Source organism: Harpia harpyja, chromosome 7 (genome assembly GCF_026419915.1).
Source record: "Harpia harpyja isolate bHarHar1 chromosome 7, bHarHar1 primary haplotype, whole genome shotgun sequence".
Classification (NCBI taxonomy): Eukaryota; Metazoa; Chordata; class Aves; order Accipitriformes; family Accipitridae; genus Harpia; species Harpia harpyja.
In genome coordinates, this window is record NC_068946.1 from 39,755,513 (window position 1) to 39,772,194 (window position 16,682).

At 41.9% G+C, this 16,682-nt stretch overlaps 1 protein-coding gene across 5 annotated transcripts in view; it reads left to right on the plus strand.

Annotated features, from left to right (window-relative positions):
* Positions 1-16,514, plus strand: part of USP37 (ubiquitin specific peptidase 37) — a 39,553-nt gene extending 23,039 nt beyond the window's left edge. For 4 of the 5 annotated variants that reach the window (XM_052791215.1, XM_052791218.1, XM_052791217.1 and 1 more), the window contains 7 exons: positions 3,171-3,423; positions 5,829-5,995; positions 7,819-7,879; positions 10,080-10,195; positions 11,461-11,530; positions 11,909-12,047; positions 12,869-16,514. In XM_052791215.1, the coding sequence (XP_052647175.1) occupies positions 3,171-3,423; positions 5,829-5,995; positions 7,819-7,879; positions 10,080-10,195; positions 11,461-11,530; positions 11,909-12,047; positions 12,869-12,956 (894 nt within the window). In that variant the 3' untranslated portion in view covers positions 12,957-16,514. Of the gene's footprint in view, positions 1-3,170; positions 3,424-5,828; positions 5,996-7,818; positions 7,880-10,079; positions 10,370-11,460; positions 11,531-11,908; positions 12,048-12,868 lie in introns of those variants that run through there. The other variant, XM_052791219.1, reaches the window with a different exon arrangement.
* Positions 16,515-16,682: the final 168 nt, after the last annotated feature.

Below are 16,682 nucleotides of genomic sequence, written 5' to 3' on the forward strand. Positions count from 1 at the left end.
TTGTGTGGGAAGGAATGATAACCCAGAAGGGAAAACAAGAAGCTTAGAGGATTATATTGCAGTACTACTTTCTTCTATTAAGTGTTGCAGGCCTAGTGCTTAGGACAAGTGTCCTGCATCTCTGCTTCTCTAAAGTTTTTTACAATGTTCATGGGGTTATTTTAATCAAGCAGGGGCTTGTGGTCTTGATTATGGCATTAAAGGACAGGAGTAAAGCTGGCTGAACAGCAATAGGTAACACAAGGAAGATACCTACAGTTTCTGTTCTGATGGGAAGATCAAACCGAGGGAGGAACCTGATCCACTCAGTATTTAATAAATTATAAAATAGATAATGAGTATTAAATTCTCAGAAGACCCAGAGCTGGAAAGGGCTGCCAGTATGATGAAGCTCAGAACTACAGTTAAGAATGATCTTGACAAATCTGAGAAATTGCATAAAAATAGGAGGGGTTGTTCAGTAGGAACAGGCTGAAGGTGCTAATCTTAGCAGGACTAATTGCCTGTAAATGCAGGATGGGAACAGCTGGGAAAGCAGTGGGCCTTCAGAAAGGGCATGAAAGGTGACAGCTGGTCACGAGGTCAGGCTGGTTGAAAACAGAAGTGTATAGACAGAGGCATAGCCTGCAGGTTGTGTGAAGTAACCCTCCTTTTTCCCTCAGCACTGAGCTTTAGCTGGAGTTCTGTATCCAGCTTTGGGCTCCGGACTGAAAAGAGTTGTACATTAATTGGAGAGGGGCCAGAGGAGAGGAACATGAATGGTCAGAGGTTTAGAAAGGAAGATTTTTGGGGAAAGAGCAGGCGAGTGAACTTGGGGGTTTTAGTTTTAGTTTAAGGAGAAACATAAGCAGAGCTTGTGTCTTCAAGGAAGGGAAAGAAATGAATAGAAACACCTGAGTTGTTTTCCATGCCTGTGGTGGATAGAACAAGAAGTAATAGACCAAATTGCAGACGGTGATTTTTTAGGTGACATGTTAGGGAAAACTTCCTGATGCTCAGGATGTGTAGGGATGGAATGGATTGCTTTGGGAGAAAGCAGAAAACCCTTTGCTGAAGGTCTCAGGAACAGGGTAGGCAACTACTGTCTTGCATGGCACATCTATAGCTGGCTGCAGGTGGGGGGAGGAAACTAGCTTGTCTTTGAAGTCCCTCTTATGTATAGAAAAAGTATTCCAGACTGTCCTAAATTATTCTTCCTTGAGTTTTGTTCATGAGGAAGTGTAGGTAGTCTCTATCACACAAGCCCTGTGAGTGCAGAAATTGTGGGAATAAAGCCTATTAATTTGAATAGCAAATTAATTATAGGCTTTCCAGCCTGTTGTGGGAAAGAAACAGTGGTGGTGATGATTCTACATAAGTGACTTTATTCTTTGTGGCTGTGCACGATGGCCACTCCTCAACCACTAGCCTGACCAGCCATCTGTGATCATTAACAAGATCCTCTGCCCTTCTCAGTGTTGTCCTGGGAGGACCTGGTCCTGGTCCTTGGAAGTGGCATTACTGCTGCTGCACCATTTCCCTTGGTATGCATCTCATAGCAGCTGTGGATGTGATTGCATTAGGGGCTTGGTAGTCACTTTGGCCTGTATATCCCCTGTGGGGCACTGCTTGCAAAACAGTCCTGCCATGTGGGAGAACAGCTGGAACAGCAGGGGTATACGACATTGGGTTGGCAGGGCAAATAGCAGTTATCCAGCTAAAGTGGGCAGAACCGCAATTTCTGTGATTTCTGCCTCTGCAGATGAAGTAGTATTTGAAGTACTTTTTTTAAAAATACTTATTTAAAGCAGCCTGTATTAGAGCCTAAGCTACTTTAAAATCTATGCAAATAATTTCTAATAGAAAAGTTGTATTCAAATAATGCACAGATGCTGCCAAGTCTTTAAAGTCCAGCCACTGAATTAGTGGTAGTTGTTGGCAAAGTGCCTGGCACTAGGGTTTGCTGAAGAGCTAAACCAGTTTTGACATTAGTAGCCTACAGGTGTAGAGAGAGAAATCAGAAAGCTTAAAAAGCAGGTACTCTGCTTTCCTTATTCAGTGCATGAATAGATGTGAAATTTGTCAGTTCTAATTCTTGGAGGGCATGATGTCTAGAACAAGCAATTTAGTTGGCTAATTCATTTGCTAATCTTGTTTGATAAGCCAGTTTTAATACAAAATGTTTGCCGTATAAAACTAGCCTTGCTCATCAAAAGCTTGCTGTATTTAAGTAAAAAGCAGCAGTAAAAATGTATTTTTGATCATTTTAATGAAGTTCTGAAATCCATCCAAACGCAGTTTGGAATAAGACCTGAGTAAGTACATTCTGATAGAAACTATTTTTCCCCATTTTTAACATAATATAGGGGGAAAAAAATCTAAGCATATGGTAAGTAGTGTAATTGTGTAAATATGTGTACATGGAGGTTAACCTCCTGGTTAACAGTTAATATCAAAATGATTGAAATTACTATATTAGTTGCAAGTCAATATGGAGTAGGAGTTGATGAGTGTCAGTTTTAGGAAAATAGCTAAAAAAGGAAAAATTCAGCTTATGACTAAATTGGTTTTCCTTTCTTCCAATTTAAAGTCATTCTGTTCCCCTTAGGAAAGAATAATTCCCCCCTTTCCCTGGTTAACTGTTTTCTTACTTGGTTTGCAGAGTCCTGCCCCCCCCCCCCAAGATTTCATATGGCAAGTCTGCAGCACCAAACCTAATTTTAATTGCTCTTCATACCAGCCTGATTTCAGTTCCTATTCTTCCATCCCTGTGTTCAAGTTCAATTACTCTCATGTTGCTGCTTCAGCCTTTGTTAACAAACTTGCAATTTCACTACTTGTGCCTCAGCACTGTTTTGCCAGAGGCTTGAGGATTCATCAGAATCTAAAGGTGGAACAAGTGCTGAAGGAAAGGAAGGAAAAGGGAAGAGTTAATTTGTGTATGTTAATCCACAGGGCCTGTAAAAACTGGTTGTAGTTTATATTTAAATATTATTCCTTGGAGTGAATGTAGCTATGAAGGTTGTCTCTCCATGGAGTCTTACATAACTATCTGTTTAATGTTGACAGAGCCAAGCTCCCACTCCCTGGGTTAATAAAATAATAATTAAAAAAAATCTCCACAGAAATGTAAAGCTGATGTTATATACCTGTTTATTCAAGCGCTTAATCATAAGTCCATTCAACTGTAGGGTTCAAAAAGAAGTAAAATGGAGGGTGATAAACCTGAGCTGGGAAATGCTGGTTTTGATGGGATGAGTGAAGATGAGCTGCTAGCAGCTGTCTTAGAGATTAGCAAAAGGGAAGCCTCTCTGTCTCTGAGCCATGATGAAGATAAGCCCACAAGCAGCCCAGACACTGGTTTTGGAGACGACGAAATTCAGGAATTGCCAGAAAACCTGGAATCTATGGAGATGGAGAAACCCAAAGCAGCATTAGACTCAGGTAAGGCAAAGTTACCATCTTAATTGGACTATAGCAAGCTAAAGCAGGTTACTGATAGCAGCAGGGTAGTAATGTATGGTGGCAGAATCTGGATGCAAGTCCACTGCTGAAACTGCCTGACTTCCTCAGAGTTTTCGTACAGTTTCCCTGTGTATAAAGTGTTTAATTCATTGAACTGTGAAAATGTATTTTCTTGTATGTCTGTCACCTTTCTGATAAAGGTAAGGTCATCTTCAGAGTTAATTTCCATTTTTTTTCTCTCACGATTAACACATGCTTCCACTGGTTCCCATACCAGACAATTCAATTTACTAAGATTTGGCAGTGTCTGGAGCTTAATCTTCCGTAATCAGAAAGTATTTTCATTTCTGTAGCTGTGGCAGCCTGGGCAGCATGGTAGCAGTGTTCACATTGCTGATGTGCAAGAGTGATGTCTGGGGTGCATAAGACTAGAATGCTTTCCTAAATGGAGTTATTTTTTCACTAGTTACTAATAAATTTAACACTATCTCTGTAATTTTTTTCTAATACTTTTTAATGTGAGAGTGGACCGTTGAGCATAAGAGTCTCAGCATGTGAATTATGGCCTCTGACCCAAAAACACAGTTAAGTACAAGAAGGAGCCTGTTTGATCTCAGTGTGGGGAAATTGAGTGTCTTCCTTTAGTTGGCTGAAGGAAAGTTAAGTGTTTATCATTTGTTGTGTGCTATATGCTTTCAGTCAGATTTTTAATTCCACTAGCCTGGAAAAACAGGCCAACAATATGCCTGCCTTCTCCTCTGAGAGCCAGGAAGTTAAATATTAACAACAAAAAACCTCACTCTATTATCAAAAATCACACTTGTTTCAATGGACAACTCTTGAGAGCTTTCATGTTGGAAGGCAGTGGATAAGAAAACTAAGTCTGTGGTCAGCCTTGTTTGTGCCCTACTTTATATACACTAATGTTGTTTATGGTTGTGTGAAAGAGAGTTGTGAGTGTGTGGCCATGTAAATATCTCCCTCTCCAGGTTTTCTTTGGAAAGTATAATGTAATTATTTGAAGGCTCTATTGTGACACTTAAGCAAAAAGTATGTGTTTAATAAAGGTTTCTGTATTTTTTCATTAAGAATGCAGTTAACACTCAACATTGCATTCAGCTTTCTGTATTTGACTGTGTATGACCAAAACCCACAAGTACTTCTCAAAGCATACGGTTTGGCATTCAGATGAGGTATGTGTGTATGTTAAGTTACCAGTTACGGCAGCTGAATGTAACATGCCATGAGTTCACAATCCCATGTTCTATTTAAAGGAAACTTAATTGCAAACGATGCTTTGCTATATCAGACAAGATGATTCTAAATATGACTGATTTAACTTGGTCCATTTTTTGTTACCGCTAGTAATTTTTTTTGTAAACACTGAATAATTTGTGGTGCTTTCAAAAAAGGCTAATTTAGACGTGACAGAAGATGTCTTTTCTGCTACATGAATCTCAAATAACAGTTGTATGAGTCAAGTGAGTATTTCTTCTTACATTGGAAGTTTTCAAAGGTCATGTAATAAATTCTGTTTTGTTTTTCACCTTAAGAGGATTAGACTGATGGATTATAGTTTTGGTTCTGGTGGTCTTGTGTTTAAGAGGTCACAGATACTGAGAGTATAATCCTTGCTAATAACTAATGAGCAGATGTTGAAGTCTGCATAGGGCAAAACTATGAAGTTTCACGTGTTGTTGCATGATAGCTGTTGGAGCAGGTTCTGATTCTAGCAAATGGGAGATCAAAGTGTCCTGCAACTGCAGGAGATGTATGCAGTGGTTGAATGAATGTTCATTCCAGAAGTTTTATAAAATACTTCTGCCATAGCGTTCACTTTAAAGGTGAACTGAAAAGTTATAATCTTCTTGCACTTTTAAAGCTGTAGATAAAGTTCACAGGATTGAGGCTCTTACCTGATGCAAAAAGTTGACAGATTTAAACAGTGCTTGAGATTTATGCTTCCTTCTGTCTTACATATGATTTGGCTTTAACTGTGGTTTCATCTGTAGTACTCTGAGGTACAATATGCAATGCAAATTTTTATAATCCATGGTTCCTTCTAGACAAATTCAAGTGTCAGATTCATGACTGCAGAAACCTAGTGGGGTGCGACATCTTACTTTAACTAAAGTTGCTGTTTCTGACTGAACATAAAAGGCTAAGAAGAGAACAGGTTCAGGGATTAATCACATGGTTCATCCTACACCTGTTAAAATAAGCGTAAGACTGTTTTGGAGCTTTTTCCATTTGACTCGTGTGGGGTTTTTATGGCTGGTGAACTCTCCCTGTCAGTAGATGTCACTGTGCTGCAAGGATTTAAAGAGGATTTAGCTGGTAACAGAAGACCCAGGAAAGCATAACTGTACTTTCTGATTCCTCAGGTCCTGCCAATTTCACAGAGATAACTAAAGATTTTGATGAGAATAAGGAAAACAAAACTCCGGAAGGCTCCCAGGGGGAGGTTGACTGGCTGCAGCAGTACGATATGGAGAGAGAGAGGGAAGAACAAGAACTTCAGCAGGCACTGGCTCAAAGCCTTCAAGAGCAAGTAAGAAATAAAGTTTGCTTCCTTGAGTTATCTTCCCCAACACTGGAAACCTGATGGCTAAAGGAAAAGCTTGTGTTCAGGCAGTAATTGCAAAGGGATTCTGCTGCTTTTTTGAGAGAACCAGATGAAAAAAGATTTGGGTTTCTTCTAGCTCCAGTGTCAGTAGAGTGACAGCCCTGGATACATCTGGGCACGTTTTGTAGGTGCTTTGGAAACCATATATCACATCACAGACCTGCAGATTTCTCAAAGCTTTCCCTGCACATTTATACACTGGCTTGTAACATTATATAAAAATGATGATAAACTGAACTAAACTCTTACTATCTGTCACCAAGATCCAAGCCCACCTTTAGCTTCCCTGGCAGTTGCTGCTTGAAGCGTGCCATGTCAAGACTCAAAGTGAAAGAGGCAGGTTTCAAACCAAACGCTAAGAACAGCCATGCCAGGTCAAGTTAAAGATCTGTCTATCCCAGTGCCTTGTTTCTGGTACTAGCAAGTAGGGGATGCTTAGAGAAGAATATAGGAACTGAGCATTTATGTGATCCTTCCCTGTTAGTAAATTGGAAAAAGGATCCCAAATAATTTAGTCTAAAACAAGTCCTTTAAATTAGACTTGGAAAGAATTAGGATCTCGGGTTATGTGCTAACCATCTGTATTCCACTTGAATTTCAAGACCTGTAAACTGATTTCCACAAGTTTAACCGAGCTGCTGAGAGTGAAGCAAGTACTTAGCCAGGTCTTTCTTTAAATAGGTGCCCTTGTCTGCTCTCTATTAATACTAAAGCTGTCATGGTTTTCCTTATGAGATCTGATGTTTCCATGGCTCTTGGATTTTTCTCTCCCATTACTCATTATGAGATGCTGGTTGGTATGTTCCATGCCAGATGTAGCTTTGATTCAGCGATGTTGAGTAGTTTAACAAAGATTCCCAAATGCTTTAGAAATAGTGAGATAAAAGGCCTCATGCTAATAATGTAAAACTGCTCTTTGAGCATTGTTCTGCTACAGTTCTGAAGTGAAAATCTGCTATTCTAATGATTCAAGCATGGAAATGTGGTAGCTGTGGTTATCTTCATTTGAAATACATAGTTAGGGTTCTGCGTTCAGGTGCACTGAAAGCATTCAAACCCTGAATTAAGAAGCCAGCTCATTAAATATTATTGACTGGCTTGCTGTAGCTCTGGGCTTTCAAGAGTGGTGGGAGGAACAGGGGCATGATATTATTCAAAGATTAGAAGGGTTTGTTGACTTGAGGTTTCTTTGCTACTTGCTCATTGCAATATTTTTAGTACCTGGTTCTTTAGTGGTGTCTTTTTTTTGCATCCTGCCTTTGAGAGTTACACCTGTTACATAGAACCAGTGGCTCTACTTTCAAATGGCTTAAAAATAGTAAAATCTGTCAGGATTTAACGACTCTGTCCTCAGCTGGCTTTGGGCAGAAGTAGTCTAAATTTTGTCGAAGTGTCAGGAGCTTTGTGTGTAAGTGACAGCTTTCCTTAGCGAAGGTTGCAAATTCATTCAGATGCTTTTCAAATTAATGATCCAGAGAAAGCATTCGGTGTTACTAGAGACTCGCTCTGCTGCATACCAAACTTCAGGAGCTTTGACGAGTCTTAATGAAGGTTTGTCCCAGGTTCTGTTTCACGGGAACATTGGACTCTTGCTGGTTGCAAACATTCCTTCACACAGAACCTTTAATTTACAATGTCAGGTTTGTTGTAGAAACCAGAGCAGCACAGTTTCAATGGAAAAAGAGCACCACAAGAATTTTAAACAGTAAAGTGTCTCAATGAGCTAAGTTTTGTTCTCTTCCCATTAGGAGGCACGAGAACAAAAAGAGGATGACGACCTTAAACGAGCCACGGAATTAAGTCTACAAGGTGAAACTTATTTAACTTCTTCCAGGATGTTGTTTTTGAGAGAAAATAGATCTGTATGTATGAGTGCAGCTCCTGAGTGTCTGTAAGACAGCTGGCATTTCGTGTTCTTTTGGTGTGTGCTTTGTTGTGTTTGGCTTTGCTCAGGTCAGCTTTTCTTGCTTTTGGTTGTGAAGGCAAATGCCAGGAAAAACTTAATATGAAAAATGACTTATTTCAGTCTCTTGAGTTTTTAATTAGATATAGATATATAGACAGATATATGTAATATATATTAAATATATATAATATATGTTTAATGTATAATATTAATCTAGAGAGAGCAAAATGGACTTTGAAATTTTGCATTCCCAGCAGAAGCCAGCACGCTAATTGCCCTAGTCAGAGCATAAGGATTATTTCTTACTTGCATTGATATTTTAGTGCTGATTAATGAATGCACTGGCCTTGCCCAGGAGAATGAGTAAGTGCTGTATCTGTTTGATACAGGACAGGAGGGAGACAGACCTCACTGCAAGGTATAGCTGTTGGCAGTGAAAAAAGAAACCCAAAACACACTATCTGTCTTCTCCAAATCCAGACAGCGTGGTGAGCCTCAGGCACTGTTTAACATTTGTGTGAGGCTGGCATGTGAGTGATTTCATACAATCTGGCAGAGCAAAGCATAACCAAGAGAAGATTCCTGCTCCAAAGAGGGAGGGGGAGGGGTAATGAAATACTGTGTTAAGGTACTTGTAGTTGCTCGGGCACCTTTAAAGGCCCTCGGTTATTACTGGATGAACCTATGTCTGCTTCTGAAGAGACGTAAGTTGAATGCTGCTTAAGCATCCTTCAGCCTGAGGTCTGTCCCCTGATGCGCTCTGGCAGACTGACTGCCCAGTCCCTCTCAGGTCTTCCTTGATTCTTGTGTCCAGGAAGAATTCAAGGCTAGCAAGCTTTCCTCCTCCTGATTTGTAGTTGCTTGACTTAAACATGAGCGTTGCCTTGCACTTCTCAACTTGCTACTGTCTCATTTGTAAGGCATCAGCCAGCATTTATTCAAGGAGATGCTAATAATCTTGAACATATAGCTGGTAGTATTTGTCTTAGGAAGGTTCCCAATGGTGCTGCAATCAAAGAACCACTAGTCATCCAGAGACCGTTGAAGTGGCATTTAGCAATACCTGTGGCAAGTGCTTCATGCAGAGACCTATCTACGTGGCTGTGTTTCTTGGCTGTAGTCTAGCTTACAACAGCCCGAATAAGTGTGGAAACCAGCAGTAAAATATTCTCAGTTAAAGGGATTCATCTATAAACTTCCCGAGAAGATTATGCTAATCCAGCATCTGATGATTTAACAGGGCAAGCAGTGTGAGATTCACTTTGGCAAAACATCTCCATCATAACTGGCATGATAGTCTCTTTAAAAAAAGAAAAAAAAAAAAAAAATCCTGAGCAGTGTCCTGTTAATCTCAACTTCTCATCCACCCAGGACTCCATAGCTTTAATTTAGCTGGTGAAAGCATAGCTACTTCTCCTAATGAGTACTGTACAAAATCTTAAATTAGTCGGGTAGCTGCCGAATCCCAGGAAGTTTGGAACAGCGTGTACAGGGAGCAGTGGTGCCTTCCGGCTCTTTACAGAAAGCTGCCTGCATTTTGCTCAGCCAAGCAAACTGGAAGTTCCTGCAGTGAGCAGCCTTCTTACCGTTGAAAACAATGAAAAGATGCCTGCTGCCAGCAGTAGCATTTTGATGCCAGTTTTAATTGAAAAATGCACTTTGTTAATGCAACTTACAGTTAAAACTGTAATTCATAGCTTCTTGTTGCAGAAACTTACAGTTCACTGACCAGACTGGCTGTACTTCTTTTAACGTCAGTTCTGGCTGCAGACCACTGGCGCTCTGGAGCGAATTGGGGGTTTAAAGGCTCTTTTATCACCCAGCTGTCATTGCCATAGTGCCCTTTTGTAGAAGTATGAGAGAGATGATGCTAAAATTAATTCTGTAGTCCAAGATACTTTTCTTAACTATTGCTCTGACAAGTTGGGGGAGAGAGAGTTTTTATTTGGAAATTCCAGTATCTCCTGCTTTCCTTGGAAAGGAAGCTTGAAACATTAGCAATTTATTGTGCTTGTTTATGTGGGTAGATACACCTCAACCTGTTGTGAATTCCTGTGTGTGCCATGGCTTCTCACACCGTATCATTGTTTCCATGCTATCTAGAGTTCAACAGCTCTCTCCTGGACAGCGTTGGTTCTGATGAAGACTCTGGGAATGAGGATGTTCTTGACATGGAGTATTCAGAAGCTGAAGCAGAAGAGCTGAAAAGAAATGCTGAGGTGTGATCTATGATTGCAAAAGCCAACTGAGAAATACACCCTTCTTTACCATCAGTTTAGTGTTGGAGGTAGTTTTACAAAGCAAGTGCAGAGTCTAGAAAGGTCTTTTATGTTCAAAAGTGAAAAGATAGAAAATTTCTATCCTTAAGAGACTGTCCTATTGTGTTATTTTAATTTCAAAAAAACCAAAACAAAACAGCTGCAGACACCCTCTGAGTTTCTCTAAGATGTGGATAATGGTGAAAAGGAAACAGTAATTTTATACCAGAAATGTTCAAGTGCATTTAAAGCAATGAGCCTGAAATTCTTACTTACAGAGAGAAAGGACTTCTGCCAGCGTGGTAGTTTAATTGCAATGCATAGGCTTCTAGATCCTGCACCACCAGAACTGAGAAGTTGTGGCGAGATCTTACTCCCATTAGGTGAAACATAACTGTAACCTAGGCTGTGCTGCCAGCCGCTGGCACACTCAGACTCCACACAGCAGTGTTGTGAAAGCTGCCTGCTTGCCTCAGTGGGAGGAGTACTGTGTAGAGTGGAAAAGGTTAAATAATTGGAGTTTCTTTGAGCAGTTTTTATTTTCTTACAATTCTTTACCAATTACCTTACCCTTAAACCACAAGTTACATTTTAAGAGTGTTGTCAGTGAATCTTATAAGTAACATCTCCTGGTCAGAGAGGATTAAAAAATAATTGTCAAAAGCCAGTTACCACCATTTAGTTTTATTGTCAGTGAATAGACAGAGCATGTTTCCTGCATGCAAAGAGGGCATTGTCTGCTGACATTACAGGTGCATGACAAGAGAATCTGGGCTACATATGCAGTATTAGCTGTTAAACCTGTGTACCATTATCAAGGGTATTTCTTTAATATTTCAGAAGTAAGCATGGTGTTCCCTTTTTGCTTGTCTATATTTATTTGGTGTATTAATTCTGACATCAGTGGAAGTCACTCAGGAAATAGTTGTTTAGAAAGTTTTGCAGTGTAAAGCTCATGTCAGCATCTGTTGTGAGGTCAGAGTGGCTCCTTTGCATGTTCACTGGCTTGCTGAAAGATTAAATAAGATGGGAGGCTTTTTCCCACTTCTGGAATGACTGCTTGTTTGGTCTGAAACAGGGTGTCTGTTTCTGTAATCCTTGACTGGGTTGCAGCTTTGAATACAGTAGCCAAAGCTGGTATCTCGGGTATAAATCATCTTGTCCTTTTTTGGGACAAAAGTGAATGCCTAAAAGCTTTAATTGAACTCCCCCCCCCCCCCCCCCAGACAGGAGAGCTTCCCCACTCCTATCGTCTCATCAGCATCGTCAGCCATATTGGAAGCACATCATCTTCAGGTAAAAGATACCACATTTTATTCTTCATCTCTTATCTAACTTAAAAAATCCGTAATACAGAATTACCGTAGCAGGATTATTTGCAGAGAAGAATTCAGGCAGCAAAGCAAGTCTTCCATCATGGCTTGCTGGTGGGGGAGCAGGTTGAGGATGTCATGGTGCCTAACACTCAGCATGTGGATGACGTAGTGCTTGTGGGGTCCATGGAATTGCTTGTGCTTGTTACCAGCTCATTGACCAGGAATGATGGAGGGACCAGGATCTTAAGGGTCTTTTAGCATTTAAATCTGACATAGGTCTCTCAGCTGAGGTATGTAGCTAACCAGCTTACTGGTTGAACTGCAGCATGAAAAGAAAGGTGCGTTCTGTGTTTTTAAGGTCATTACATCAGTGATGTCTATGATATCAAGAAGCAGTCCTGGTTCACCTACAATGACCTGGAAGTGTCTAGAACTCTAGAGGCCACCGTTCAGTGTGATAGAGACCGAAGCGGCTACATCTTCTTCTACATGCACAAGTAGGTGTCTTGGGGAATTTTGCTGCTAGTAGTAACCTGCTGTTTGTGAGGAAGAGGGCTTCTCTTCTTCCTCTAGTCCTCTTTGCTGGGATGTAAAGTATCTCCATGTATTTGTCAGAAGAAAGCATAATCAGAATTATATGCAAGAATGACAAAACTGAAGTGCTCCGAGTTCAGAGGCATGGAATTGTATGTCACTCATACATAGGGTTTTAACAAGATGCATTAAATCATCTTTTAAGAAGAGGATTCAGTGTCTCAGCTATGCATTCGTTGCACCAGGAATCATAATGGAGTTTGGGTTTTTCCCTTAAGTGCTGCGATATATGTAAATGCCCTTATCCCTGCTCCTAGCGGTTGTGTTGTTGCAGCCGTGGTCATCTCAGGACACGGGCAAGAGGAGGTTTGTAGGTAGAAGTGATACCTTTTCAGGCACACAGAACTGAAGAAGGGGTTTTGTGCCTCAGTTTGTCCCCTTCTCTCTTTACTGGTTGCTATAATAAAGGATGTTACTTCATCTACAGACTGTGTCCTGTGTTGCTTCTGATCCTTTTACCAGCCAGGAGTTATTTTCACTATTGTTACTGTTCTTTGAGGCTTGCCACTGACCTTACTCATTGTAATAATAAATGAAAAAAAAAAAGTGCTGTGGGATTCAAGGAGCCTTGCTTAGAGATGCCAGATAAGACACCTTTCTCTGCCAGGATCTGTGATACTTGAGTTTGTGGATTAAATCCAGTTGCTGATTCCGTCAGGGCTGTCTTACATAGGAGTTTGTTGTTGTACATAAGTTTCACTATTGGTCTTTCCCTCTGTCCTAGGGATATCTTCGATGAGTTACTAGAAACAGAAAAAAATGCACAGCCACTTAGCATGGAAGTAGGAAGATCGGTTCGTCAGCCTCTGTGAAGAGTAAAACACCTTGTTCCTCCTGAGGAACAAGGAAGATTCTGAACTTGTGCCAGACACACAGGAGTAACAAACAGCTCAGGGCCAAAACAAGAGACAAAAGGTAGAAATACGGGACGCTTGGTTTGTTGAACCATCTGTGCAAGTCCTGGGCCTGAACCACGCGTTTAAACCTTGACATCCCAGAGCGATCCTCCTGTGGTGAAGTTTTTATTGTTCCTCAAATAATTTTGTCAGCATGGAGCCTTAAAGAGTTGCATCAAGCCACAAGACTACAGCTGCTCATAAACTGATATAAAAAAAAAAAGTGCAAAAAGAGACTCAACTTTAAAAGCCCACTCACCTATGAGATGTGAGTGGCGAAGATTTACATATCACTTGGCTTTTTTTTTTTCTTTTTTTTTTTTTTCTCTCCCCTCCAAGAGCAATTTAAGCAATAGATTCTGTAACCTGGCGTGTGTTGTGTTAGTAATATTCACTGGAAACCCAGATCACTGAGTACGCTCTTGCCAGTCATCTCGCTAAGAGGCGTTTTGGAGTCACTCAAGCTGACGCATTTTGACATTCATGGGTTTGTAAGCGCTCTGCTATTTACATACAGTTCCAGGAAACAAACTGTTGGTGCTGTGGAATGTATTGCATACCTGGTGGCAGCTCTGTCATTTTTTGACACCATTCACTGTCATCCTTCTTTAGACCTGAGATTATATACGTGATTTCTTTCATTTTACAAGTTCTATTATTTGATTGCATTTTCTTCATAAGGTTGTTGCCTAAGTACCATTTGGAGAGGAGAGGTCTCTCTTTGGGTGTGCAGTATTTTGCACTGAAGTTATATTGCTTAGGGCTGCTTTGATGTAACTCTGGGGGCAGGTGAACACCTGGAGCAGACTGAGAACAGTAGCAGGAGGTGAGCAACAGCCACTTTGCATCTTCTGTGAGGGAAAGAGTGTTCTAGCGTTACCCTTTCTGCACAGGCCTGGATCATCGTGAATCAGAAATGGTGGGAAAAGGCAGAGTCTGCAGGGTAGCGCTTGGCAGTTGAATTGCTCTTTGATGGAACCATGGTCTTGCTTTGGTCTTCTTGTATCCCGGGGTAAGAGGGTTTTTACTGCAGCTATGCCTCTGTTCTCCTTTCTGAGGAGTGCAGAGTGCTCAAACTGTGAAACTTAAACCAGGTGGAAAGCTTTCAGAAAGCCCATGTTCAGCATTAACAGAATACAGTTAGGAAGAAGTGTTGCATTTTATTGGATTTAGAGACATGATGCTCCTTTTATAGCTTGTTTCAGCAGGGGGGGATAAGCCTAGTGACTTCACTTTTTCAGCACCTTCGCACTTACTTAGCAAGGGCAGATGTTTCCTTTTGCTGGCATTTACTCATTTCAGAGAAATTGTTGCTGTTAAGCAGAGTAGTTGCTCTTGTTTTGGCCTCTAGTTATGATTTTTGCAGCTTGAGTTTTAGAGGTGAAAGACTTCTTTTAAAAAAAAAAGAAAAAAAACACAACCAAAAAAACCCACCTTCTTTTGCTGCCGAGATAGTTTCTGGGTTTTTTAAACTATTGTTAGGAGTTTCTCAGGAATAAATCAGCTGAAGCAAAGCAGACAAAACCACCGATTTAGGAGACAGCAGGCACCTCTTTCATGGGCACTTCCACACTAGAGTTTATCCTAGCAGGCTGGCAGGGGGATGATACCTCAGTGGCCTCTTCTCACCTCTGTGCACATCAGTGAGCCACAGTCATCGGTAGTCCTCCCCAAGCCGAGTACTTTGGGGACCCCAGCGTGGTGAAAAGACTGACTGACCTTCCAGTCCACGTGTCGGATGAGCCCAGTGGACCTGGTCAGGGTGACATCTTTCTGGTTTCCAGGCTAGGAGCGAACGTTTGGTTGTAAACATGATAGAGCATTTATCTTGTAAGATGCAGCCCGTGTGGGTGTATATGTTAATTTATTACAAAGCATTATACTTTTCTATTGTCGATACTAATTTTGGTAGAATTCTGGGTAGCGGGAAGAGGCGGTGACATGGGAGTTGTCCTTTGAACTGATCGCCCCTGCGAATGTGATGAAGGGACTGCTCCGACCACAGGGCAAATTTGTATTCCCCAAGCGCATCCTATGCTAGTACTGTAAATAACTGGTATTTCTGTAGTATCAGAAGTCAGCTCTGCTTTTCTGGGTGGCAAGGTTGTTTTTGCAAGGCGCTGCACTCCAGTTAATTTATAATAAAAGCAAACATTGCCTGACTTTTCAGTGCAGTAACTTTTGTTTAAAACCAGTTTTTGTTTGGATCAAGGTGCGAAAGCTGATGCTTGAAACCAGCGTTCCTTGTTTTATGAAAAGTTCTTGCTTATTATTCTAGCCATTAAGAATGTGCAGACATCTATTAATTAATTTAAGCTTTTTTGTTTGGCCTGCGGCAGCTCAGTTGCACCTTCACTCTGGCAGGAGTGTCTGCAGAGCCCCTTCCTTGCAGAAGCCAGCTTTCTCCCTGTCCAAGAGCAGCAGGGGGGGAAGACACTGTGTAATCCCTGAGGGGCGTGCTGCCCACCAGCTGTAACGTTCCTGATGCTCACACTGTCGCAGCAGCAAGTTCAGTAAGGTCGTCCCTTCCAGGTGGGGATACCCATCCTGGGGGATAGGTAGGTGGAGAAGTTCAGCTGTGGTCCCTGAACACGTGCAGGCTCTTCCTCAGATGTACAGAGTCGCAGTTAAACATTTACCCGCTCCTGAATCAACCTAGTTTAGTCCAAGTGTGATTCAGCATATAAACGCAAGGAACTCCCATCTTGCCGTTTCTCTCACCCCTTCGTTGTTTGACTGCGATAATTTGGTCTTGATTTACTCCCCTACTCTGAGAGGTGCAAAACTGCTCGTGTCAATGAACTGGAGCTTGTGTGCACAGGTCCCTGGGGAGCCCTGGCCAGCGGGGCTGAACAAAGAGCCTTTGCAAAGCAAGGACTGGTTTCCCCACTGGAGCGGCAGGCTGAGACCAATGCGAGGAGCTGAGCAGGAGGAGGAGCGGGGGCTCTCCGACGCCTGGGGCCATTGCATTGCCTTCCACCTCCTGCTCGCTGCAGCGTGGATAACCATCACCCATGCATCTTCCTTCTCGTCCTGAGGAAGGGCTGATGGCCAGCCCAGCGCTTCCTGCTGCGATTCACCCTGGCGCGGGGCACATGAGGATCACTGTGCTTAGTGGGGTTGGGGCTGGGAATAACTCATCTGCTTTGTTTTCCTTTTAATTGAGCTAATTAATCCCTGTAATTTCCCGCCAAAGAGAGAGAAAGGGGTGTGGGACCCCTGGCAGGTGCTGTCCATGTAGCTCTGCTGCTGGACTCCAGCCTTGCCTGCCGTGGGGTGGCTGCTGCAGGTTTCTGCCTGCACCCCAACTTTCTGGTTCTTTACACTGTTGATGTGGAGCAGCACTTTTCTCTGTGTTTTAGCAGACCTGTTCCTCTCTATTCTTTACAGTTTTTGCTCTTGGGTTCCCCCCGCCCCTTTTTAAATGATGTGTAGATAGATTTTTGTGAAATTAAAACCTCTTTATTAACCCTCTCTTGGTTTGGGAATCATATTTCCACACTGTCTGGGCTGCTGCCTGCTGAACACCACAGATGGTGGTTACTGCACCTCTGCCCTGCATTTGCTGTTGGGACTTCGCTCAGTTGCCCGGGAACGGCACGTGCAGAGAGCACCCCTCTGGGGGACCCCCAGCCCTTCTCT